General features: G+C 49.4%; 2 protein-coding genes across 3 annotated transcripts in view; one reads left to right on the forward strand and one right to left on the reverse strand.

The window, feature by feature from the left end:
• Positions 1-4,924, forward strand: part of DNAH17 (dynein axonemal heavy chain 17) — a 39,628-nt gene extending 34,704 nt beyond the window's left edge. For both annotated transcript variants that reach the window (XM_075720046.1, XM_075720047.1), the window contains exons 75-80: positions 549-728; positions 1,069-1,251; positions 2,291-2,473; positions 2,732-2,875; positions 3,399-3,624; positions 4,408-4,924. In XM_075720046.1, coding sequence (XP_075576161.1) covers positions 549-728; positions 1,069-1,251; positions 2,291-2,473; positions 2,732-2,875; positions 3,399-3,624; positions 4,408-4,655 — 1,164 coding nt within the window. In that variant the 3' untranslated portion in view covers positions 4,656-4,924. The remainder of the gene's footprint in view (positions 1-548; positions 729-1,068; positions 1,252-2,290; positions 2,474-2,731; positions 2,876-3,398; positions 3,625-4,407) is intronic.
• On the reverse strand, positions 4,552-23,950 carry PGS1 (phosphatidylglycerophosphate synthase 1). The gene is made up of 10 exons (XM_075720048.1): positions 23,778-23,950; positions 18,736-18,925; positions 17,513-17,590; positions 16,300-16,399; positions 15,421-15,610; positions 14,882-15,060; positions 13,411-13,944; positions 8,951-9,099; positions 6,431-6,573; positions 4,552-4,589 (listed from the first exon to the last, which is right to left on the reverse strand). The coding sequence occupies exons 1-9, from the start codon at positions 23,948-23,950 to the stop codon at positions 6,454-6,456; spliced, it is 1,713 nt and encodes a 570-aa protein (XP_075576163.1). The 3' UTR covers positions 4,552-4,589; positions 6,431-6,453.
• Between the last annotated feature and the right edge of the window lie 1,864 nt (positions 23,951-25,814).

Genomic DNA, 25,814 nt, shown 5'->3' on the forward strand with positions numbered 1-25,814 from the left:
TGAAGGTGCAGAGCCCTCATGCCTGAGCTGGGTGGAAAGCATGCCTTCAGCACCAGGCTGGGACGAGTGCCTGCTCTGGCTCACGCCTCGGTGCTTTGTTGGGTTGTTTTTTTTTTTTTAAACCACTTTCCACCTAAAAGGCAAAGCCTGCCCTGAGAATGAAGGTGCAATGAACAGGACTGAGGTCTCACCCTTAGGAGACGCCTGCTTTCACCTGGCCTCACAGACATGATCAGTGTTGATCTGAATAAAGACAGGATGACGGGGGCTCGCAGTAGGGATGGCTGCGTCCATACCGGCACACGGTGAAATCTGTGGGCAGACACAGAGACACCCGAGACAAGGTCCCCTGTCTTGCTCCCCTTCACTCTGTCACCGAGCCGCTGCGCGTCCAGGGTCTGTCGCTTCCCTGGATGCTGCACAGGTCAACCCAGGAGCTGCTGCTCCATGGCCCTGCAGCTCCACAGTCGTGCAGCGTCCCTGGGCTGCAGGGGACTTTTGGGGAGCCACACAGGCTACCGAAACCCCACGGCGCCCCTCTCTTGTAGGTCCCATGGGATGATCTCCGGTACCTCTTTGGCGAAATCATGTACGGGGGGCATATCACAGATGACTGGGACCGGCGGCTGTGTCGGACTTACCTGAGTGAATACGTCCGTGAGGAGATGCTGGAAGGGGAAGTGTACTTAGCTCCAGGGTTTTTGATCCCTCCCAGCTTGGATTACAAGGTAAGAAAGATTAAGGTTGCCATTTGCTGTGGAAAACCACCACTCTATAAATGCACACTAGTCAGAGTCCTCTCATGCTAACCAAGGTGGAATGCAGGGGGAAAAGTTTCAACCCCATGGAAACATGCAGAATCGCTGCAAAAACAATTCCCGTGGCTGGGGTGGTAAGGGAAAAACTTAGGTAAGACACGAGTGAAAAAACACATCTTGAATAAGCAACACCAGCCAGCTGTGAAGCACCACCACCAAAAGGCGATGACGTATTTTCAAGACTGAAGTGAAACTCCTGCTCCTTTGTATGCACCCCCTAAATTAATGTCAGTGCTTGCCCCGCGCTTAGGGTTACCACGAGTACATCGATGACAACCTGCCACCGGAGAGCCCCTACTTGTACGGCCTTCACCCCAATGCAGAAATTGGCTTCCTGACCGTCACTTCAGACAGGCTTTTTCGGACAGTTTTGGAAATGCAGCCCAAAGAATCAGATGCTGGAGGAGGCTCAGGCGTCTCCCGAGAGGAAAAGGCAAGTCAAGTTTCTGCCTCTTTAAACAATGACAAATCAGAGGCCGGATGGGGAGGACAGGTACGGGCCCACACACATCAGACAGAAGATGACCTGTAATAATAACTGATTTCTTACCAGTGCAGGATAGCACAGAGATGTGATTCTAGCCCAGTACCTAATGCCACAGGCTGGCAGCCTGAAGAAGGGGGAGCCGCTAGTGCAGAGCGCACGACAAACGCTGCAGTCCCTGCTCAGCTGGACACTCCTGTCAAGTTTTTTATTTAAGTATATTTGCACTTGGTCTCTCTGTGACCAGGCTCTCCTTTCTGTTTCAGTAACTTCGCCAGTCTCTGGCATTGGTAATGTCATTGAACATGAGCAAACACTTCACCACTCTACAGCTGCCAAGAAGGCAGCGGTGATACCGCAGCCCAGGGCACACAAAGCACTGGCCGTGGCTGCCTATTTGTCCCTCCCCATCTGCAGCGCTCTGCCCTCCTCCCTGCTCTTGCGTCAGTCTGGCTCCCAGGCAGGCAGGCAGCTAGTCACACACATCACAAGACCATGAGCTGCTCTCCTCCAGCACTTCTGAGGAACCCAGAGGGTAAAGAGAAGGGGCCGGGACGCCGCCCCAGCGGTTCCCGTGTGCTCGCTCCATCTGAACACGTGGTGCGGTTGGAGAAGTCAGCAGCGCTCAGAACAGTCACTCTTTGATGGGGTCGAGATGCGCCAGTGGCAAAACACAGCTCACATGCTGCGTCCTCAGCAGAGGGAGCAGGCTTAGTAATGTCCATTCATGATGGCAACTATTAAAGATACAGATTTTTTTCTTCCTCCTGACTCTGTGGCTTCAGTTCTTACCTTTTTGGCTATCAAAAAAGAGCTGCAGCTTTTTAAGATCCAAGAGCAGTTAGTAAAAGAATGGCGTATTAGTAACAGAGGAGGAAGCACAGGAAAACACAAAGGCAGAAAAAGAAAAATCTCACTAAGTTAATTAACTGTTAACCTACAGCATTTTTCCCTTGATAAGAGCAGCTCTGTGGCATATTCTTTCCAGGTGAAGTCAGTCCTAGATGAGATTATCGAGAGGCTGCCAGAGCCGTTCAATATGGTGGACATCATGGCGAAAGCGGTGGACAAGACCCCGTATGTTGTAGTTGCCTTCCAGGAATGTGAAAGAATGAACATCCTGACCCATGAAATCAGGCGCTCTTTGAAAGAGTTAGACTTGGGACTAAAGGTATGCATTAGGCAGCCACCTAGAAAGTGCCTCTCCCCAGCAAACAATTTCCCATGATTTGCAAACGGCTGTTGCTTGTTTCAGACCTTGCCTTGTAGAAAGCGCTCGGCTACCGCTGCTCGCGCTCTTACACATCCCGCTGTGCTGGGTACGGCTGGACAGCACCAGCCTCCTGCTTCGTGAGGAGTTTGAGACCAAACACTCCGTCAGGCTTGCTTTCTTCAGATAAAACTGCCCAGACTTTTCTCTTTTTTAAAGGGAGAGCTAACGATTACAGCAGATATGGAAGAGCTGGCAAACGCTCTCTTCTACGACAACGTTCCTGAATCCTGGACACGTTATGCCTATCCCTCTCTTCTTAGCTTAGGAGCCTGGTACGCCGACCTGCTCCTTCGGATCAGGGTGAGCAGATTTCTTGTGAAAGTTAAAGCTTAGGGAGCAAGCGGACACGACAGAAGGAATCACCTCCACCAGTGTACAGTGGTTAACCGGTTTATTTTTCAATATTAATTTAAGCAGTTTGAAGTACCTGAAATGGCCCGTTACCCCAAGAATGAGAGCAGAAGTTTGAAAATGGTTCACCATTAGAGTATATCACTGTTTCAAAATAACATTAGCTTATATGACTCAGAAGAAAAAAATATTTAATAAAAACATCTATTTAAAGTGTAGCTTTGTTAAAAAAAATAGCAGCAGTATTTACTGCACTCCAAACTAACAGTTTAAGTTTCATTGCTGCAGTGGAATCTGCTATTTATTCACCACAAACCACCTCCATCCTAGCCTCCCCATCTGGAAGATTACCTGAAGCTCACGTTAGGCAGAGTGAAGCAGCAGCTCTTTGTCACATCATATCTCAAAGCAGTATTTTGCTGCTCAAAGGCCATGCTTCACTCTGAAGTACTTTGTTGTTTTTATTTTCCAGGAACTGGAAGTCTGGACAACAGACTTTGTGCTGCCTGCAACAGTGTGGCTGGCAGGATTCTTCAATCCCCAGTCCTTCCTCACTGCTATCATGCAGTCCATGGCCAGAAAAAACGAATGGCCACTGGACAAGATGTGTCTTTCAGTGGAAGTGACCAAGAAAAACCGTGAGGATATAACAGCTCCACCCAGAGAAGGCTCCTATGTGCACGGATTATTCATGGAAGGTAAAAGACGGCATCTTTTATGAGATGTTTCAGACACAGAGAAAGCCCAGTTCAGCCTTAAAAATTCTTGCAAACAGAGCAGGTGTTAGCACTCGCTGGCTTATTTGAATCCGTACAGCTTTTGCAAAAGCTCCAAGCTGCAGAGCCTTTGTTCCACGCGAACGCCAGAGACACGCCAGCTGAGGGCAGCACCCGTCCAGTTTACAAGCAGAGTTTCACAAACCAGAAGCTGTTTTGGGGAAATTCAGACCGCGTATCATGAACCTGAGGACGGAGCTGTCTGAAGCTATGTGGTTCTAGTGAATAAATATATTACGCTCTTATTTGGTGTGCGAGTAAGACAAATGGGGAAACTCAGAACCTAAAGTAATTACTGCTAAAAAACGAGGGGGAATGAGATGGCAGTATCAGCAGAGCACTAAAGGGGTCCACTTAAACAAGCGCACAGACCACACAGGACAGCTATCATAGCTCCCACCACGGCCAAGTCCTACCTTCAGCTATGCAGCTTTCATGCAAACCCATGCTAAAGGGGCGAGTGGGGACAGATTTTATTTAGACATCCCACACACAGTAAGGCAAAATGCATTCATGAGTCACAGTGAGATGACAACATGTTAGCCCTAACGACTACTAAGCCATGGCTACCCAACCTGCACACTCCACCCTCGACTGCGCTGCTGGAGCAACTCCTTCCCACCCAGCAGTAGTTATGAAAACAGCCCCCTCTAAGTGAAAAAGCCACTGGGTAGCTGGCACCCGGACAATTTCATAATATTGCAGGCGCTCGATGGGACATCCCCTCTGGTGCGATCGCAGATGCTCGACTGAAGGAGTTGACGCCCATGATGCCAGTCATCTTCATCAGAGCCATCCCTGTGGACCGCATGGACACCAAGAACGTCTATGAATGTCCTGTCTATAAGACACGGATGCGAGGTCCCACCTATGTCTGGACCTTTAACCTAAAGACAAAAGAAAAAGCCGCTAAGTGGATCCTTGCCGCTGTTGCTCTGCTCTTACAGATCTAAACTTTAATGACTATGGAAAACAGCAAATGCTTTTACTTGAAAAAAAAAACCCTCAAAGTTGTGTAACTTAGACTAAATTTGATTGTTCCAGAACTATTTTAGCAAAGTATCAATAAAAACAGTGCTGGAACTGCTGTCATGTGGAGACTGTTCTTACAATACATGGAGTTTCTCATGACAGATACTGGTTTTCAATTGGTGGTTTCTGATAAAGTGCTGGTTGAGAGCCAGACCACCGAAGGAAGCCAAACGGAACAACTGCATGCAACTATCCGGATTCCTTTCCTTCTCATAGCTCTCTGTCTTTCCACAGCTATTTGTTTGATCACTCAGCACTAACTGCAAGCAGAAATTCATCAAGCCATGTGCACCACACATTCCTGCATGGAAGCACGTATATGTTTAGACCAGACAGAAGAAGAAAGGCGCAGATTTGGCCCAGTTCACCAACACGTCAACCTGTACAACCCAAAGAAAGCCCAGCTGCAAACAGATCAATCTCTGAAGTATGTTTCTTTCTATTTCTAGGTTATAGAATCTACTCTACCCTTTCTTCCACAACAAATAATTTGTATCAGCAGTAACGCCTATTAGGGTGATTAGATCTGCTCTGGCCACCATACGGAAGCCAACGCCTGTCCCTTTAGCATAAAATAATTCACCAAAATCCCACCCCGTGAAATATCTGAACAATTAGTTCTAAAATACAGTTGCATAGAACTTCCCTCGCAGCTAGTGGTAAGAAAAGCCATAAGGAGAAGCAAGTAGAGCTGCTTGTTTCTTTATAACAAGCATTCAGAATAAATTCCCATTAAGCTTTACACTTACCTTCAGCCTTTTTGGGTGCCAGAAATCCCTTTTGTTGGCAATACAAGATCAGAACACACTGCACATACTCCACCAGCAAAACTCACAGGGCAGCCCAAGCCTGCGCCCTAACACATTTTTATCTGGCTTCCCAACCAACTTCTTTGCAGGACATGTGTTACGGTTTGAGCCTCCCACTTTCAGCAAGTAACATCCAAAAAAACCACATTAGCACCAAAAGTCCTCTCACGTCCTCTCCACAATTCATGAAAGACACTTGTAATGCATCTTAACATGAAGGAGCCAGATACACAACCCCAGAGATGGAGGCCATATTTATGTAAATAACATGGATGCGTGAACACTCAGCATCAAGGGCACACACCTTAGGTGTCCACTGCATGGACTATGTGCACAGCACAGAAAAAAAAAAAAATATCTAAGAGTGATTCCATGAAGCTCAGAGGGGCTCCAGTTACTGGACAGTCAAACAGCCAGGCAAATCCAGGACACTGTACGAAGCACAAAAGCAAAAACAACTGCCCCTGTTAACCAACATCTGCAAGGTTAAAGCAAAGCGCTGATCAGATAAAAAGAAGACAAAACATTTTAAATATTCCAGCAATGTTTTCTATTAGCTGGTCAAGATAAAATAAACACAGTCTCTTCTCCACAAAACTCTGAAAGAGACATTTCAAAAATGGAAGTTTTATTTCTATGCATGGGAAATACCCTTGTATGGGTTCTCTTTCACTGACCCTTCCAGAAATTCTAGTACATGAAACCCAATATAGACCTTGAGCAATTATTCCAGTCAGTGGCAAGTACCCCAGAAGAAAAGAGAGATGCCTGTTTTTTCCCCACATCGTCTATGTTTCCATCATCTGTTTCTTCCACATGAGAGTAGTGCACTTATTAACTGCAGTCAGTGTAATATAAATTCCCCATAAGAATGGCAGAAAACTCACCCAAAGCAGCAACTTTTCTTCTTTCAAAAGAAATTCTTGATCAGAGGCGTTACCAGCTTCACCCACAGTTTCACATAACGATTTGGCTGCTCAAATGTTGATGAGGAGACTACACCTGAGCAGAGGTAAAGCTGCTCCTGTTCCTATACAGGGAAAGGAACATCATCCCAGTAAATCCTAAGTATTAAATTATATAATGGTCTTTAAGAAAACCGTATTCTCAGATAAAACTGGCCACGGATCCTGCCAAATGGATGCATCATTTCTCCCACAAGCCTGAACATAAGAGTCTCATTCCATGCAGCACAACTCACAGAGCACTTGAACCACCAAGGAGCGAGCACAGGATCCGTCCTTCACACCCGCCTGCCACAGCACTCCACCTTTTGATGACTATCAGTGTGCTCAGTAACCGAACCTCAAGAACTAGCAATTTAAACTCTACGAAGAGCAAAGGTAGAAGGTTTTGCCTTTTTGTGCCCCACAGTTGCAAGAGAGCTAAGCTTCAGTTTCAGAAAAATCCTAAATCCCTCGCTGTAATTGCCAGAAAAGGAAACCTTACCATAATCTCAAGAGACTAGCTTACGCAGCTCTTTCTAGACACAGCTCAAGCACCGTGTTTTCAAATGAATATGCAGTCATGATTTCAACTAAATTACCAGAAACACTTAGGCTTCTCCAGTGTGTACACAATGCTGCTGAAGGAGGAAATGAACCATCATGATGACAATACATGCTCGCATTGCACGTGAAAGCAGCTGTTTGATCAAAGGTAGAAGTGGTTTTCTTATCAAAGCCAGTTAGGTTTCTAGATTTGCAGGCAAACAAGGAGCAGACCATCTACTGTAAGTCTGTTCATAATCTTTTTTTCATTAGATTAGCTGTCACAAACAACAGAAAATGCTCTGCACTGTTTAAATTCAGGGTGGAATAGGGACGCAGGAACCAAGCATTGGAAAGCAACACCAAAAAGATGAACCAACGACAGAAGGAAGACTTTTGTGTGCTAAATCAGTCTAATTTTAGAAACCCAAAACGCTTCAAGAGCTACAGTCAGCCCTGCTATGAAGATCCCGCACCGTGTTCATCTGATACAGTGAGGTCATCTGATCACTGGGAAGCGAGACCAGTTATCTGAATTGAAGTTCAGTTCATTCAGTGGAGCACCCAGAGATACCCAGACCACTCAAATTTCTTCCCAAATCTCATCACACATTTTTAAAATGGAACTGAACGTTACATAGGCAAAGTGATTTCATGGCAGTGTACCAGTAATGTATTAAGTCTTCTAAACAAAGATCACAGAACAGTAAACAAACAGCCAATCTCAAAATCAGCTTCCAGCAAATGGGAATGGTTTAAAGCCCTTTAAATTAGATCACTGCAGCACTGTTTGAGAAAATTCCTTTGTCATGTTTTCATTGATTCTCCCCTTCCATTAAAAACAAGTAGAGGCAAGATATGAATTGAAATATTCAAGCAACTCTTCCAGTAATAGAATTGTTTCTGATTAGATGTACTCTGACTCATCCCGTGGAAGAGCCCTGATGCAACAGGGCAATTCCCATTGATCTTGAAGACAACTGTGCCTTCTTATGCCAGGACTTGGCTTAACAGAATACATTTTTGAGATCCCTAAGTCACACACAGAGGCACCAAACCAATTTGCTTTGTATTGGAGCACTACATGAGAAATTACTTGGGACCCTGTCAGTACCAGCAGAAGATTTAGAGTCAAGACAGCTGGAGAAACAGACGGGATTTAGAGAAGCAGCAAAAGTGCTGAGCAGTCCGAGCTGTATAATTAAAAAAAAAAACCCAACCCCCCCCAAACCCCACCTGGGACACTGAACATTAAACCACTGAAAAATATTTGTGTCGAGATTATATGATGTCATATTATTATTCAAGATTATACTATGTCGTGTAACTTCATGGGCAATCCAACCAGCCCAGAAATCCTCCTCTTCTAGAAACTACACTGAGAACACTAAGATCCCCTGCCTTTGTTCACCTCCACAGCCTGTGGGCAGCCACCCAAAAGCTAACCGATCAGCATTTATATTCCTACAAAGGATTTCCCAAATGCCTGAGAAGCAAAATCCTCCAGAAGTCCAAGATCAGCAATTCAAAGGGCCTGACCTCGTTATCCTAGAGCATGGTGCGACCTTGGCAATGCCCAAATACTGGGGATAAGGCCCAAGAACGTGCTGTGTGATCAGTGAGCAGAGGAGAGCCAGCAGATCCTCTCTCAGCATCCAGTACCTGAGCACTCCCGATACTCGAGTTCACTGGGGACACATGTTCTTTCCCGTTATGGCCTCCATTTCCCAGAAACAGGCACTTGCAGCAGGCATCTCATCAATAGTCACTTAACTGACAGCTCCTCGAGATTTCCTATGCTCGAGAAGGTTTTGAATTATTGTAGCTGCAGGTTTTTATTGCAACTGCGTCATCAGCATTCCCTATGTGACCAAGAAGCACAACATCCCTGTTATCTCCCTGTCATCAGCCACTTACCTGATGGAGTTGTTGCTGCAAAGCTTTATTTTCTGTCACTATCGCAACCTGAGCTTCCAAGTCACGATGAACTGATCGATATCCGAAATTAGGAGAGCCAATCAACGTTAGGCAGGGAAGATCGCTTCCTGCCAGGTACAGCCAGAGGCCTGCAGGAAAAACAGGAGAAGAAAGGAAGCGTGGCAGACAAAGGAAACGACCAGGGTAGCCTCAAACAATCACCTCACTTAGAAGAAATGAATTAAACATGTTAGATTACAGTAACTATAAAAGATCACGACACAAAGCAAGCTTCCTTGCATTTGGTCTAGCATGTCTCGTAAAGCTGTGGATGAATCTTGGGGTACCCTTGCACAGCCTGCATTGTCCAAACTCATGTGCTCTTAGCAGGGGGGCTGCAGCACGCTCCGTGCCGCCCCAGGGACACATTCTAAAGAACGTAAATCATTGCATGGAGGGCCCCCAAAATAATCCAGAATGAGTCACTGTCATTAAGTTAGAGGTCGTTTTGCACCACGGCATATCTCAGAAACACTGAAATAAGACAAACAGTTTTTCAGTAAAGGAAAACCTACGCCAAGCAACAGAGCACCAGGCTGGTGAGCCAGGCCCGCACCAGTCAGTTCCAGAACTGGAAGCAGCGCAGTTGCGCAGTGACTAACCCCTTTCCCAAGACCACACGAGATAGTGACATGAAAAGGCATCTCCCTGCTCCGACAGGTGAATTCACATGAAATAAAGATTCGTAAGAGAAGTGCAAATTATTATACCCACTCACTTCCTGAGGAGCCACCCGAAGACGAAATCAAACTCTTGCCAGGATGCAAGGCTCCCAAGTCCACTCACCACTGCAGTTCACACACAGCTTTGCCAGTGCAAAAAGGGCAAGCGTGATACAACCCAGGGCCGTTTTTTCAAGCGCAAGATGGAAACACCATACTATTCTCAAGCACACCACTGTAGCGCAGCAGGAAAGAGCAGCTAGGGATGCCACAGGAAAGCCAGGACTATTGCCAAGGAGAGTCTCTACAGCCATTCTCTGTGTATAAACAGACCCAAGAAGTGTTTGCCCTCCACTTAGCAAGGCACAAGTGCTTAGAAGAGCCCTGCGCAGGTCCCTGATAGATGGCTTATCCCTACTGCAAGTCGCACAAAGACTACAACAAAGAAACCGTAGCATAAAAAACACCTAGTCCTTAAAATAGAAGCAGGTTTCCTAACTCAACCCCAGAGCAGTTCCAAGAATGCCTTGAGTAAGAAGCTGCCGATTCACCGCTGGTTCCTGTAACCTCCTCCCCGCCCCCACATCCCACACACTCAGCAGCTTCACTGCCACTTTCAGTTACACCTCCTGGCTCCGCGCTGGCACTGCCCATAACTCAGCGGCACGGCCGACTCCTCCACAGGCTCACCCCCACCCACAGAAGGGCAGGACTGCCAACGCAGGGGGCTGCGGGAGCCGCAAAAAGCACCCGAGCGGCACAGAGATTCGCCAGGTTCTGCCAGCGAACAGGACGGCTGCCAGGGGCTGCATGGTGTCCTGGCCCAGCCGCAGCTCGAGGCTCCCAAGGCGGGCCGGAGCCCTGCCCGGGCAGCAGCTACGAGGAGCGCACCTCCTCGCTCTTTCTAAGCAGTCACGCGGCAGCCCTAAAGCCTTTACGGTGTCTCTGCTTTATGGCCACCTGGCAGGATCTGCTCAAACAGTGACTCACCTTTCCAGAAAGGGGAAGCGCAGTTTCCCAGCCCCGGTTCAATAGCAGTAATGCAGGTTTATCTCGGAGCAAACAGCCACCTGCCCGGCACTCTGTCACCTGACACTTGCAGGGAAGGGACCCTAATCCTAAAGGACGTATGTACCTGTGTCACCCGCACCGCCGCACCCAGAAATGCAGCAGAAGATGGGTAGATGTGCACTGCTGCGGGTAGGCTTCATGATGTTACACCTAAGAAAGCCTCTCTCATTGCAAAGGTTTGCACTTCCTACTCACACGTGCATGACGGCTATCCAGCACTCTGACCTGGGCTGCTACAGCTGCGCTTGCACTGAACGAAGTGCCGTAACCCTGCTGGGAATGCACACTGCGGGAAGCTGTGCATGAGGATACAAGTGTTTTAAGAGGAGCTGGAAGGGTTTACAAAACAGCAGCCACAGCGTTTGGTGTAAATCAGCTAAATCCTATAGGACACTAAAGGGTGTCTTTCATCTTAGCCCGAAAAGGAAGTATTAAGAGGCGCTGTTCGCTGCTAGGGATCTCACATCCTCTTCCAGGAGCCAGGCTCTACGTGCAACTGCCCTTCATCTGTCTCCAGGGTTTCCTCCTTTTCCCTCTTCTGCCCTGTCCTCTCTTTCACACATGCTGCGTAACTCCTGCAGAAGGAAACCGGGTGAATCAAACATGTGCCAAAGGGCAGAGCATGCCAGAGAAGGGAGAAACAAGCTGATCCTTCCAGCACTCTGAAGAGGAAGCAGAAAGAAGGCAGCAAACATCTGTGACTGTCCCTCCTGCCAAGCACAGGAGCTGCTGAACTCCGAGGCTTGTATCCCTCTCTCAAAGGCAATACCATACAGCACATAGAGCCCAAAGGCACAGCTGGCCCAAAAAGGGACTGGCTGCCACATGCACTTGGTAGCGTGGAAAAGCAGCCCATGCCTTCCGAGCTCAATCCATGCCAAACCACAAAATCCCACTCAGTCAGCAGTGCCCAGCAAGAGGAGGAACCTGTGAACCACAGATCACTTGAGCACGTGCTTCCTGGAAGACAGGCCACACAGGACTTCCCAGCCGGGCAGGCACCTCCTTCAAGTTGTCCTGGATTGAGATAAGGGGTTTACTGCACCAGAGTTACTGATCTCACTGCCGGAGAGGCACAACGCTCGCTAGAAAGGTTTGTAGTTTCAACTTAGAGGCAGCCTAGTAACACGTGTATTTTCTTTAGTCAAGAGAAGGCCTACTCAGCAACTTTCTCTCCCTACCACCGCTGAACCACCTTCTGAACAGCCCTGCAGGAAGCAGGACAGATAAAGGCATTCCCAGAATCATTAACAGCTAGTCTCCTTAAAAAAAACAATGGGAGAAGAGAAGAACTCGGGAACAGGAACAGGCCAGAGCCCCAGGGGCTGCATCCTTCCGGAGTTCAAATCGGACACGTGCTGCAAACAATGGAAATGCCCCTCAGCACACTGCAAAGCCGGCTGGGGAAACTTGCATGTTAATTAGTGCCAGATTGGGTACTGCTTACAGTAATAGACTTGTCCTAGGGGACCAGTGAGCCATCACAGGAAGTGACACAGCGATGCCGCGCAGAGCTCTGCTTGCAGAAGATTAGAGTAACAGAAGATGCTGTGGAACACAGCAAAGATGTCTCAGTTTGGCCAAGGGCCATGCCTGACCAGAAGACCACGTCATTTTGTGAGGTGTTCCACCGGTGCACCTCCACGTGGGAGGACCATAAGAATCTAGATATTTATAAAGCGTCACATGCATCAGACTTCTCAAAAAAAAAGAAAAAGCCCACACCTCAATTAAGTAGACTTCCTAAGCTATTTACATTATTAAAATCTACTACTGAGCAATCAAATACTTACTACTGTGTATAAAGTAGGAGAACATAAGAGTCAAGGACTGCACTTTCTGGAAGGAAAATCTAGAGACGCAACCAGCAACAACCAGCCAGGGGAAAATATTCCTCCTTTGGTCAAGGTGTCATTGGGCTTGTGAAAGTTGTACACAATCTATCAAGAACGAAAGAACCTGGGGTCTTCTACAGAAGACCACGATGGCAGTGTTAATTATTTTTGTTTATTATTAACTACGTTTGTTAAGCAACATTCATTTCTCAGCAACTTCCCCTCCAGCTGCCTCCCAGAAGGCACATGGGCGCATTTATTCACCATGCTGCACTTTCCTGTGTGCCGTGAACAGAAGCTGGTACAAATTCCTCAACACCTGCATCATCCCCACAGAGACCGGCTGCCAAGAGAACGCGGCGTCCAGGACCACTGGGGAGTCACCACCAGCGAGCTCCCTTCCCACTTCTGCCGCAGATCCCACCCTGGGGTCCCTGACACAGTCATCGCTTCTTGCTGCTCAAACTGGCAAGAGGGACACAAGAAACTGAATCACAACTGTTACTGCTATCATAAATACATCCAGATGCTTCCTTTTCTTTCACATCAAGTTTCATATCAAGACAGTGCCTTACTGTCACCACAGGGACAATTCTTGTATAATCTCTGGGAATATATTCGTATCAGGCAAAACATGACTTTGCATGGCTGTCCCCTGAGTGATCCAAACCTTTCAGGTTTATGCAAGCAAGATGTTTCAACCTTGGATGAATACTTTGGAGGTTAAGTCTAGACTTGGCACCCAGCCATCCCCTCACTAGTTGCACAATCCAAATACGCACAAGTCTCAAACGCCTTCTGAACAAGTCCTCTTGGGAAATGGACATCTTACCTTTGGCATGGAAAGTCCACCCAGCCCTCGAGTACTCCTGCAGCTGGATCCTCTCCTGTTGGTGAAGGTAGCAGACCTCACTGTAAAACTGGTGTTCAATGTAAACATAGGCAGCAGGGATGGCACCTGCCACCCCTTTGGCACCAAAAAAACCATTCACCTCCGGTGAGGCCAGAAGAATCCGATACTCAGCCCTAGTGCCCAGAATGAGGTCCATGTAAGCTTGTGTCAGGTTGAAGTAGCCGGTGGTAAGGTATACCCTGGCATCCCGTTCAGCCTCTGTCAGCAGCGTCTCTGTGACCATCTCATCTATTTGAATCCCAAAAGGTTTCATTTGGATTAAGGGATAGATCCAGGTGTCGGGTTCTGGTTTCAGACCCCCAGATGCTCGAGAGCCTTGCTGGGATAACAAGGAGCTGCCTTGCTGGCTGCCATGAAAAGTCTTTGCGTGAAGGAGTTCTTGTCGTGTCCTGGCAGAGTTGATCACCTCCATGACTCTTCGATTTGCTATCTCACAGTAAGCCATCTTGTCTCCTACAGGAAAACCACAAGAGACTGTGTTTGAGACCGAAGGGTACAGAGCTATGCATCACCTGTTATGTAGCGGGAAAAAAATACTGACAGGACACCAACAGGAGAACAAAAAGGAGCTAACACAAAGACCACACAATTTTCTTCCCCAAGTCTCAAAAACAGGTGTTCTAAGGTTAGCAAAGATACATTACAGAAGAAAAATATTCAGCTTTAAGAGGGGTAAGAAACTTGACTGGCAGCAGCTTGAAAAATCCACTGAGAAATGAAAAGACCAGGGCAAAGCTAAAATGGTAACCAAGAGTGAACTGGAGCATACAAAATAAACTACTGCCCACAGTCTAAGCTTACGTCACACAGCAGCGCACAAGGCCAAAAACAAAAACTTATGATGCAATCAGCCTGACAGACAGATGCCCTTCTCTGCCCTCTTCAATACTTGGTTCTCGTCTTCCTAATCCAATATTCATTTGATTCCCAGAAAAGACTTGACTACAAAATACTAATTACCAAAAATAGCACTACATTCATGAAACTTTCAGAATATGTACACACAGAACATCCAGAATTACAGACATTAATATCAAAAATAGAAAGAACCTCTCAAGGAATTTAAGTTTCTTGTTTAAGGTCATAAGCAGCAGATTATGAAGAAGCAATGAGACAGTTACAAAGGAACTTCTAGCCTTCGCACACTCTGCCAGATTAGCTGGTGATAGCCACTGCGCCAGGAACACTCCGACAGATCCAGTCTCAGAATTCTAGCAATCTTGATTTTAATAATGGATGGCACAGAAATAGGACACCTCGCGGTCTGTAAACAATGGTCGGACACTCAGCAATTCACAAATGGATGGAGTTCAACTCATCTTTAAACCCTGGCTGTTACTCCCCTCCTCTGGATCGTATCATCCAACCAGGTAAGACACCTCCCTCCTACCTTGGTACGGGTGTACCATCCCCTCCATCATCTGGACAGTATCATCTTGCTGTAACTGCAGAGACACATCTCCAATCACATCCACTAGCTCCGTGAAGAAGTCTGCAATCTCAGGAGAGTCCTGCAGGAGAACATAGCGATCCTGACGATTGGTGAAGTACAAATCACTCAGGTTTGCGCTAGGAGAGAAAAAGAAGAGTTGAGTTCCAGAAGAGCACATAGGCATATGATCCTGAACACCCCAGCCTAGGTTACAGATCTCACTCTGCATATAACTGGACTAAAGTACAAATTGGTCATTTCCTTTTGAATCATGACATGTCTTTCCTTTTTCCCTTTGAGAAAGACTCACTCTTTCATATGAGAATCTCACGTGGAAGAGCTGCCATTGCTCTTCCATCTCACAAGAGCATTGATATGATCACTACGGAAAGACCAGATGCAAATAATGAAGTTCAGACAACACTGGCAGCATGCATACCTTGCCTCAAAACCTCAGCTAAATGAACCATATAAGGGCCTGAAGAGGCAGGACTCACCCGCTCAGGATCACATTATCATCAAAGAGATAGACCTTGATGTGCTGCAGTCCAATGGTCTCATTAAAACGCTCTGGAATCAGGAGCCTGAGAAGTCCACGCAAGTTTGGGGTGTGGAAGAGGGACACGCGGACTTGCTCAGGAAATCGCTGCAGCAATGGAATTAGCATTGTTCGAGAATTCTTCCTACCTGGGAGACAAGGGGAGTTTCACACACAGGATCACACCAGACAGGGGATACATCACAGCAAGGCACCACAGCTCCTCAGCTAGAAGCTGGTTACAGAGTAAGCACCCATCTCATCTGCTGGCACTTAACATGTTTTCCTTTTTTTTTTTTTTTTAAATCATTTTCATTTGCACTATGTCAGTATTGAAATTGACATCCAGAACTGTAAGTTCATTGATGAATGGGCCTTGGAAACAGTCATTGAGCAGGTCTGACACCATTCAAGCTTCTTAATCAAGCCACACCTAGTATTAGTTAGCACATGCTACAAAGAGTCACCACAAAGGTTTCTGATTAAGTGTACTGCTACTTCCAACAATTCCCACTTTCCTTTAAAAATTAAAATGTAAAAGAGCATGATGGATAAGGGCAAATGCACTGACAAGTCAACTAAGCAAGAAAGCAGAAGTTGCACAGAGCAGAGTTTGGCCCTTCTCGCTTCTACCTTCTATTTTCAAAAGAAAAGCTGCTCAGCTTGAAGATTTTCTGGGAATAAGTAGTTACTGGTATACAAAAGACCAGTTTTGAAAGGTATACGAGTTAAGCAAGTAGGTCCAATTGGTCAAGACAGCCTCTCTCTGAAAAAACCAGTTTATCCAGCCTAACTGTAAAATAAGCCTTTGAAGAAAGCAAATCATCATAATATCTACCCCGAGATCCCCTGGTGTAGTCAAGAAGAATGGAAACTCTGAGGTTAGACGATCCTTCTGCTTGCAGTGATTTCTCCAGTGTTTCTTCTAAGCAATCCACCTGCAGAGAGATTTCTCTACTCATTACAGAAAGCAAATAAAGCTTTATAATGAAAGTGTTCAGCACCCAGGAGGCCAGTGGCCATGAAAGCTTCCACACCCTAGTATGACTCTCTCCCACTCATGCAAAACACTGCTAGTTTAGACTTCACATCTGCCAGACTGGCATCCTTCTCTATCAGCCTAAAGCAATATGGGAAAGGGCATCGATTTTACACGCGCAGATTCTTCAAGCCACTGAAGAGCAATTAATATTAGCAGAAAAAGTCCCAACATCATTCCTAAATCACAGATTTGCATTACCAAAGAGAAACCTTGGTAGGAGCTCACAAATGATGCAGAGGCAGTTTTATTCCTTAACTGTGACTGTTTGTCACATGCAAATTCAAATCTTGTGTACAAGCCCAGACAAAGCCAGGCACAAAACCCTGTGCAGCACCCTATTCACCTTTACCCTGTTGTGGAATTTGCATTCTAACATAAGAAACTGGCCAAGGTCAGGCTTCTCCCTAAAGGTCTTAGGTAATGCTTTTGTTTCTAGAGGGAAGGACAGGAAACAGAAAAGGTAAACAACATGAAGCAAAACTGACCTCTGTCTTAACTGCAGAGAGCCAATACTGCATCTGCATGTTGTACTTGGAGGACAAAACATAGCACTACATACATACAACTTTAATCACGTTCAAGAAAAATGCCGGGGGAAAAAAAAAATATCCATGATCCCACAGTTATGCAAAACCCCTCTGAACACTACGCCAATAATCTCTAACAGTCTGAAAGATCCAGGCTCATTATCCTGTGAAAAAGTTCAGTAGTTCCATGGCTCTGTACTAGGCCTAAAACAGAAACTCCACACGCCTCCCTTCCAAATTCCTCCCTCCCCCACCCCACGTACAAGTACACAAATGCAGCCAAGAACCCTAGGAAAACTCTCCAGGAGAGGAGAAAACACATGTAAAGTAAATCCCAAAATGAAAGCTTTAAGGACATTACAAGCTCATAAATTGCACCTCACACACACCTCACACCTGCAGGAACAGGACGCTTTTTGCAAAGGCAAGCACTTTCTTTCTGCATTCACTTTCTCCCCTTCCCAAACCCTTTCCACACTCACCAGCTCCTGTTCAAGGAGCCCCGTCCCCAGGTATAGCGAAGCCATCACCACTCGCTGCTTGGCTGTTTTTATCTGCACCTGGGAGTAGCAGAAAATAAGTTCAGTTTCATCCTTGGCCTCTGTGATCACTAGGACCTAAAGATCCAGACCACAGAAGAGCTGTGGATCCCTCAGGAGAATCAGTTTAGCCAAATCAGAACATCGTCTCCCTTGCCTTGTAGGAGAGGTACAAGTATGACAGACTGATAGCAAAGATGTAAAACGTACAGGTCTTTACAGAGCAACATCAGCACCATTGCTGCATCCAAAAATTAAGGAAGAAATCAAGGATTTCTGGAAAACTGAGGAACACATTCCCTGCAGCTGAAACTGTTACATACAAGAGCAGTTACCACACAGTAGCTGCAACATTGGGATTGCATCCGTACCAGCAATCCCAGCTTTCATTCAGCAACTGCTTTCATCCTTCGTATTCCATCCTGTGAACTAGCTAGAACCTAGAGACCTTTGTTTACAGAGCTCTCCTCCTTGCCCCTGCGCTCACCACCGACGCCGCAGGGGTGGTAGCTGCTGCCTTCGTGGCCCATCCAAGCCTTCTTCTCCAACAGCTTACTGTGGCGAGCTGAGATCGCATTTCAAAAGTACTGGAACTTGCTTTAAATACGCATTGTGAAAAGACTCAAGAAACTGAGCTAAACAAAGAAATTCTCACCTCAGCCCTACTACTTACCTAAGAGATGCAGTATTACAGCATCCACACTGTAATGACCTAAGAGACCTTTGGGAGGGATTGAGGGAGCTGTGCTTGTTTCGTATTGCAAAGAGGAGGCTGGGGGCTGATCTAACAGCAGCCTGCAACTACTTTTAGAGTAGTTACAAAGATGACAGAGCCAAACTCTTCTTGGTAGTTACAGCTGAGCAGCAGCCACAAGCAGCTTTGGAAAGTTCAAGTCTGACACCAGGAAAAAAAACTGTAAACTACTGAGACGGCGCAGCACTGGAACTGCTTACCCAGAGGCAGAACCTCCACCCTCAGCTGTTTTCAAGCCTCAGCTAGACAAAGCCTGCCTGACCTGATCTAGCATTGACAATCCTGTTTCAAGTAGAAGGTTGGACAGTAACCTGCAGGTGCTCCTTCCTAACAACTTGTCTATGATTCTCCATAACCACTGCAGCACCCAGCCCCCAAAAACCACTCCCGTAACTCGGAACCCACAACTCACCTTCAAGAGTTCATAGAATTCAGCTGGGGATGAAAGCACCTTGACATGCGAGCTGGAGATACCAAACTCTGGAACCAGATTCCTGATCCACTGGAACCTGTGTGCTCCTTCTGGACAAAGGGAACAAGGCGGGGCTGTGACCACAGGAACAGGAGGGCTGAGCAAGGGGGCTAGAAGAAGCCATGATGATCTGTGAAAAGAAAGGTGGAGAAATTCTGTATGATGGAGCCTTTGCTTCCCACAAACAACATCCAAGCAGGCAAAGAAAGAGCAGCAACTAGGGCCAATACACTGTAAGGATCCGCAATGGCGAGAACGCCTTTCCATAATCCCAGCTGAATCACCAAAGCCAAATCTAGAAACAGAAGAACACAAGAAAAAGGTGGGAGAACAGACCTTGACATCATCGGCTCCTTCCCCTAACCGGCAGGGGAGATGAAGGAAAACAACTCTTTTGTCAGAACAGGAATACAAGAGAGGAAACAGGCTGGAAGCTGAAGAAACTGAGGATGTGAACTCTCCCAAACACCCACAAATCAGGTGTCTGGCGGTGCCGCTGTGGTACCAGCTATCCCTGTAATCAGTCACTTCTGCATTCTCTTCATCACACACACGTCAGCTTTGCCATGGCCAACAGTCACTTTCATGTCTAGCTTAGCTCTCAGCCTGACTAAAGGCTAGCTGTTTCTATTTCAGGTAAAGACATTTTAAAAGTCATGCTACCCTAAAAGTTCCTTAACAAAACAGAAAAATGCCTCAACCCCTCAAACGTATCAAAAAAAAAAAAAAAACCCCAAACCCCTACGACACGTAAAGTGCCTGAGTGCAAGTACTAGCAAAAGCAACAAAGCCATAGCACCAGAACGACGTACCAAAGGATCAGGTGCGTTTCAACAGGTACGTTTCAACAGGTACGAGCCAAGAACCACAACTGCGAAACATTAGGCAGCCCTCTACAACGACCCCGCTTGCTTTCTGCACAAGTACTAAAAGAAGGTCAAGACTTCTCTTACAAACTTCAAAGTAACTGTAAGGGGAACAGCAGGAAGCTCCTTCTTTAAAAAGAAATTTCAGAACAAATTTAATTCCTTTGAAGTCGTTTAGGGAAGAAACCAACTTACTGCTAACAGTCATGCTTCAGGGAGTGCCAAGAAGCAAATGGCATCTTTTCTTCCCTGAGACTTAGCATGCAAATTCATCAAGTCATACAATAACCCCTGGTAGGAGTTTTTCCACATGACAAAACCACATTTCAGCACAATTAGCAGCAGCAACTCCCATGAGATCCAGGAATTGACGAGCAAGGGACTGAACTACATCCCCAAACCTGACAGAAAGCATTCTGGTCTGCAAATCCTACTTGCAGGAGTCAGCCTTGCTGTCAGGACAGAACAAGGCGGCTGCTCTCACCCCGGAGGAACGCCAGGTCCCGCGGGACAACAGGCAGCCACCATCTTGTGACCATCCTGATGCATTCTGCCACCACCACATACCAAGAAGAAACTTGATTACAACCTTTACCAGAATTTGTTATGAGGAACTTTTAGGTTTTACCACAATCCAAAGCCCGAATGACCACAGATTCCAGGAAGATGATTTCACCCATTTGCTTCATGATAAAACACTGGATCTTCACAAGGTTTCCGAATACCCTTACGCAGAAGCCAGACAGTTTGCAGTCGTGTTTCCTGGAAAATCCACTAGTTTGTCACTGACTATTCATCGCAACAGAAATCTGAGTCAATTCGTGCAAGAATTCCTAGGACGGCATTTTTCAACAGATCATGTGGGCCAGGCTCAGACTTGACACCCAGAAGTTATATAAATCACCAACATAGGCTGTTAAAAACAATGGAAATATTCCATAGAAGATTTTTTTAAAAAAAAATCAAAGCAGAAAAGAAATACAAGAAATACTGTTTTTCAAGCACGCTGTAGTCAGTCGTTAGAGGATCTGAGCAGGACCTTTGCGCATCTTTGCTCAACTCGCATCTCAAGGCACGGGCCACGTACCAGGAGCAGAGACCCACCGCTACATTATCAAGCGAGCACGGCAAACAAAGCAAGGAAGATTGACCTATGTGAATTCAGATTAGCATCCAAAAATACTTTTTTTAAAAACAACAAAATGCATGGCTTGCAGAGCAATAACAAAGTCAGGGCTATACGCCAGCCCCGCAGATTACAAATTATGTTCTCTGGAATTATTCCCACTGAAGTAACAGTGGGAAATTTTATGCATTTTATGATAACAGTTAATCAGCAAGAGGAGATAAATATTTTCCTTATTATTCCATTGGTCAATCCTGGCCAATTATACTTCCAAAAGCCAGTACGATGGCTGAGAAGCCACTTTCCAGAAACTTGATTCCAAGAAGCCATTGTCTGGCAAAGAGTATGAAAACTGCAAGTTAAACTGCATCCGCACTCTACGTGGCCGAACATTAGCTTTATGGATCGACGAGGCGCTCTTCAGGCAGCCCCTTCCCAGCGCTGCTGAGGGAGTAAAATCATCGGCGTCACCAGCACTATTTGCTTTGAGCCTTCAGATTAATTCTACGCACGCGTTGATACCCACTAATTCTATACTCTGGATTTTTTACTGCCTATGCAATTTAGAGTATATCTACACTGTTTGATCTTTTAATCTAATACTGAAATTTTAGAACTTACTTAGTGTGGAGAGCCTAAGGCTTTAATAATTATCAAATAAATCAGTATTTTGCTCCAGCCGCCAGTAACAACGGCACAGCAACCGTCTACTGAAGCGGCAGCTTCTACCCACTGCTGACTGAAAATAGCTCAAGTGACTCCCCAAGTATGACACAATCCTTTCAACTGTACGCACACAACAGTCAGAAACCATGTAACCTTATGAAGAAATCATCAAAATTCCATACTTCCGACAAACCAGCTTTCAGAGAAACAGAAAATGGGGCGGGGGGGGGAGCCCTTCCCATGTACTCCACATCATCGAGTTAAGCGGAAAGAGAAAACAGAACTAAAAGGAACCACCTCAAATCTTTTCTGCATAAGACGTTGACCCTAAATACAAACGAGGGATTTTTTTTGTGTGTTCTATTTTTAAAATTGTGGTTTTGGTATACAAACTCTTGATGGAGCTGAAACACTCTTATTCAGTGTAAAACCTCATCTGCAGAACCACAGGTGAAGTGAAACTGCAGGATACGGCGCCGTCCTTTCACCCACGCGTACGTCACCACACGGGGCACGGGGGGGATCTACAAATTGCTTGCCTTTGAATTCAGCTGTCTCTTTCCAGGGCTCAGTCTAGTAATTTATCTATGCTAAAAACCCCGACGAAACCAAAAGAGAAGTTTGAAAAGAATTTCCTTGGCTTAACCAGGAACATACAGCAGAACACGGGCTAACACAGGGCTCTGAGGCAACAGCAAGGGCGACTGCAGCACATCTGCTGTCCGGGGGAAAAGGAGAGTGAAGATATGCTGTGATATGAGAGTTGCCACCCTTACAAAAATAAGCTTAACTCATCCAGAAGACTGTATCAGGCACCGTACTAACTAAAACAAAACACAGAATCCTTCCAGCGCTCTTACCAAGTACCGTGCAAAGTGATGCCCAAAGACTTGGGCAAAAGACCTTTTATTAAAGACTTCTTCAAAGCATTTTGTTTGATTGCTTCTGAACCCAGGATGTGGTTCTACAGAAAGACAATCGGCTCTGGTTTTTTAATGTTTTAATGTTTTGTTTTTAGCATGAGTTGTACACCTGGTCACACAGCCCCACAAAAGGAGCAGCAGCATCAGCCAAACTCGGGCAGCAGCGCAGTAGCAAAAATAAGGAGAGGGGAAGCTCTTCAGGGGAGTGCGGTTGCAGAAAGACTGACGGGAGGAACCACGTCACTGAGGCTGCGGCTGTGCGTTGCCTTTAGCACAGCACACAGCCAGGCTGGCACCGAGAAGGGCAGATCTACCTCCCAGCAGCTGTGCCTCCCCCGTCCCTTTCGCTCCCTGGGGAAGGAGAGAGACGAAAGGGAGAGTTTGGGCAGTTTTCAGAGGTCAGCTCCTGGATCCCACTCGCTGCGCAGCTGCCCGAGGGAGATGTCAGGAAAGAGCTGTGGGAAGAGGAATGAAGGCCCACTCCTTCCCGCAGCAGCCCGCTCAGATCCATTTAAAATGACGCTGCAAACACCCTCTGCGCGTGGTTTGTTAATTCACCTGCTCCAGCATAACGGTGACTGCCGCTGGAAGGAGCGGCCCTCTGCCCCGCTCGCCTCTCACGGCAGATGCAGCCCCAGCACAGACAGGACTGAGACCTGTTCTCATCTCTTCCCCTGATGGGGGGATCTCCCCTTCCACGGACAACGCCCAGTCCGGGCAGGTTGCGCCTAATGCCTAAACCCCAGCCAGTGCCGCTCCGGAGGCTGCCCAGCACTCCGGATAGCCGAGGTGCAAAGCTATCCCTAGCAAATGAGTAATATTGTTTAGCACCTGAAAGACAGCAGGAGTAAGATAAATAAAAAAGAAGAAGGAAATAAAGCACACCTCCTGTCCTAAGGGCAAACGGCCAGCCAGCGCAGGTGGCCTAAAGCAAGCCTGAGGAGCGGACCTAGCCCTAAGCCTGAGCCCGACCCCAGCCCTAACCCGCATTTTGGGAGCTGATTCACTGCAGAAAGCAGCGATCGCTTCCGCGGAACGGCCCGGCCCGGGGCAGCCCGGGGGGTCCCTTGCCGGCAGGGCCGTCTCTCCCCGCGCCTCCGGAGCCGCCTTAAGGCCTCTGGCCGGGCACGCACGGAGCAGAACCCCCGGGCAGCGCCGCGCCGGGCGAGGGGGCTCCGGGCGGGGGGGCACCGGGCGAGGGGGCACCGGGCGGGGGGGCACCGGGCGGGGGGGGGCGCCGGGCGGGGGGGGGCGCCGGGCGGGGGGGGGCGCCGGGTAACGCAAGACCAACAGCGGGGGCGGCCGAGGGCTCCCGGCCGCAGGCAGGGGAGCGGGGCCCCTGGCCCGCCGCGCCGGGGGGAGCCCGGGGGGAGCCCGGCCGGGCTCGGCGCGGCTCCTTACCTGCGGGCGCGGCGGTCGCGGCCCCGGGACAGGCGGTCGGAGAGGCGGCCGAGCAGCGCGGCCAGGCCCAGGCGGCCCCGCGGCAGCCAGGCCGACAGCCGCCGCCACAGCGCCGCGCCCCCCGCCGCCGCCGCCATCAGCCCCGCGCGCCTTCCGCTTCCGGCCGCTGCCATGGCGACGCGCCCGCCCCGCGCTTCCGCTTCCGGGACGCCGCCGCCGCGGGCCGCCCGGGGCCCTCCCCTGGCCGGGTCCCCCCGGTCTCGGCCGAGCGCGGCGGGGCGGGCGGCACCGGAGACCCCCGGCCCGGCCCGGCGCCTCCCCGGCCCGCAGCCCCGCCGCAGCGCCAGCCCTGCCCGAGCCCGCTGCTGCCGGGAGGCCCCGGCCCGGCCCGGCCCGGCCCGGCCCGGCCCGGCCGGCGGGCAGGCTCGGCGTCCGCAGGGATCGACTGCGGTTCGGCCCGGCCTGCGAGCGGCTGCCGGCCCCGCCGAGCGCTGAGCCCGCGGTGGCGGCGTGGAGAGGCCGCTGCGAACGCCGCTGCTGGCGGGGGGGTTCGGGAAGGGCTCGGAGGGGTTGGGAAAGGCTGGGGAAGGGCTCGGGGGGGCTCGGGAAGGGCTCGGGGGGGTCTCGCTGTCCGGCAGCGCCGGGCCGGGGGCTGCCCCGGCCCACGCACGCTCGGGACGGCTCTGCACGCGCCTCCGGGCACAGGCGGGAAGCTGCAGCCCGACCCGCGGGGACCCCATCGCCGTCCCGGCAGTTTCAGCCCCCCCGCCCCGAGCCCTTCGCCTCCCCCCTTCCCTCCTGGCCAGCCCGGCCCCCGGCGAAGGGCTCCTCGGGGAAGGACGCGGCTCCTTCCCGCGGCCGAATCGGCCTTTGCCGCCCCCGGCTGCCCGCCCTGGCAGCCCCCCCCTCCTCCGGGGACGGGCTTGGCCCACGGCCACGGAGGGCAGCGCCTGTCCCCCGCCGCCGGGGTCCCCGCGGGCGCCCGCAGCGGGCAGGGCGAGGCGGAGCCCCCGGGGGATGGCGGGGGGGGGCGCGGGTCCCGGCCGGAGCCTCCCGCCCCGCTCCCCTCCCCGGCCCTTCCCCCGTGTTTCACCACTCCTGCCTCAGGCAGAGCTCCAGAGCTCGTTTGCATTTCAGACCAGCTGGTTCACCGCAGCCTCACTTCCCAGAACTGCTCTTCTTGTGTTTATCCCTGACTGGCAGAGGCAGCGGCGGCGGCGGCAGCTCCTCCAGGGCAAATTAAACTATTTAAAATAAAATTCACTGACAAAGTCTGGTTTGTTTTCGAGGTCGAAACTGACAATTGCCCAACGAAAATGCAGAGAAACCAGGTGGGGAAGGGGGGCCCGGGTTCCCCCCTCGGCTCCGCTCGCTGCCCGCTCTGCCAGGCCGGGCACCGTCCTCTCCCAGGGCACTGGCACTGCGGCTGCCGGCTCCGGCTGCCAGACCCGAGCCAGGGCAAAGGGATGAGGAAATCCCTCCGGGACAGAGCCACGCCATGCCCGCACGGGGGGCACCAGGCCAGGGGAAGGAGGGCCCTGGCTCCTCGGCCTCGCGGCGGCTCCGCAGACAGGCGCCTCGGCCCCCAGCCTCTGCTGCGCCGGGTGCCAAAGCACCGACCGCACGGAGCATCCCAGGGCTCCTGGAGCCAGCGCTGTCCCCAGCCGCCGGCCACAGGCACCATCGGAGCCGCCGCCGCCACCATCCCTCACAGCCCTCGTGGAGCACGGCCGCCCGCAAGCGGGGCTGCAGGCAGGGCGGCCATGCCGCTGCTGACCTGGCCGGCTCCGGGGAGCACCCAGGCACAGCCTGGGGAGAGGATTCGCCCCTTGTTGTCCCCAGATGTGTAGATTGGGGGAGGGGGGGGCTGTTCTTCCCCACAGGTCTCCGGGGAGGTGCAGCCGAGGCCGCTGGCAGCCTGGCACCTTGTACTTGATAAAAGGCCGGCGATGCGGGGACACTGGGTCTGCTTCCCCGCTGCATAGCGGCAGCCTCTCTCCAGTGCACCCCACCAGCCGGGTCCAAACCGCCTCGGCA

Source organism: Pelecanus crispus, chromosome 12, assembly GCF_030463565.1.
Source record: "Pelecanus crispus isolate bPelCri1 chromosome 12, bPelCri1.pri, whole genome shotgun sequence".
Classification (NCBI taxonomy): domain Eukaryota; kingdom Metazoa; phylum Chordata; class Aves; order Pelecaniformes; family Pelecanidae; genus Pelecanus; species Pelecanus crispus.

Bases quoted from the DNA above. Each gene is read 5' to 3' on its own strand.
- PGS1 (XM_075720048.1), bottom strand. From the start codon at position 23,950: ATGGCAGCGGCCGGAAGCGGAAGGCGCGCGGGGCTGATGGCGGCGGCG. The intron at 15,611-16,299 runs GTAGATATTATG...CTTGTCTCCCAG, and splicing joins CTACACCAGGGGATCTCGGG to GTAGGAAGAATTCTCGAACA. The intron at 6,574-8,950 runs GTAAGTGGCTGA...TTCCCTGTATAG, and splicing joins TGCAGCAACAACTCCATCAG to GAACAGGAGCAGCTTTACCT.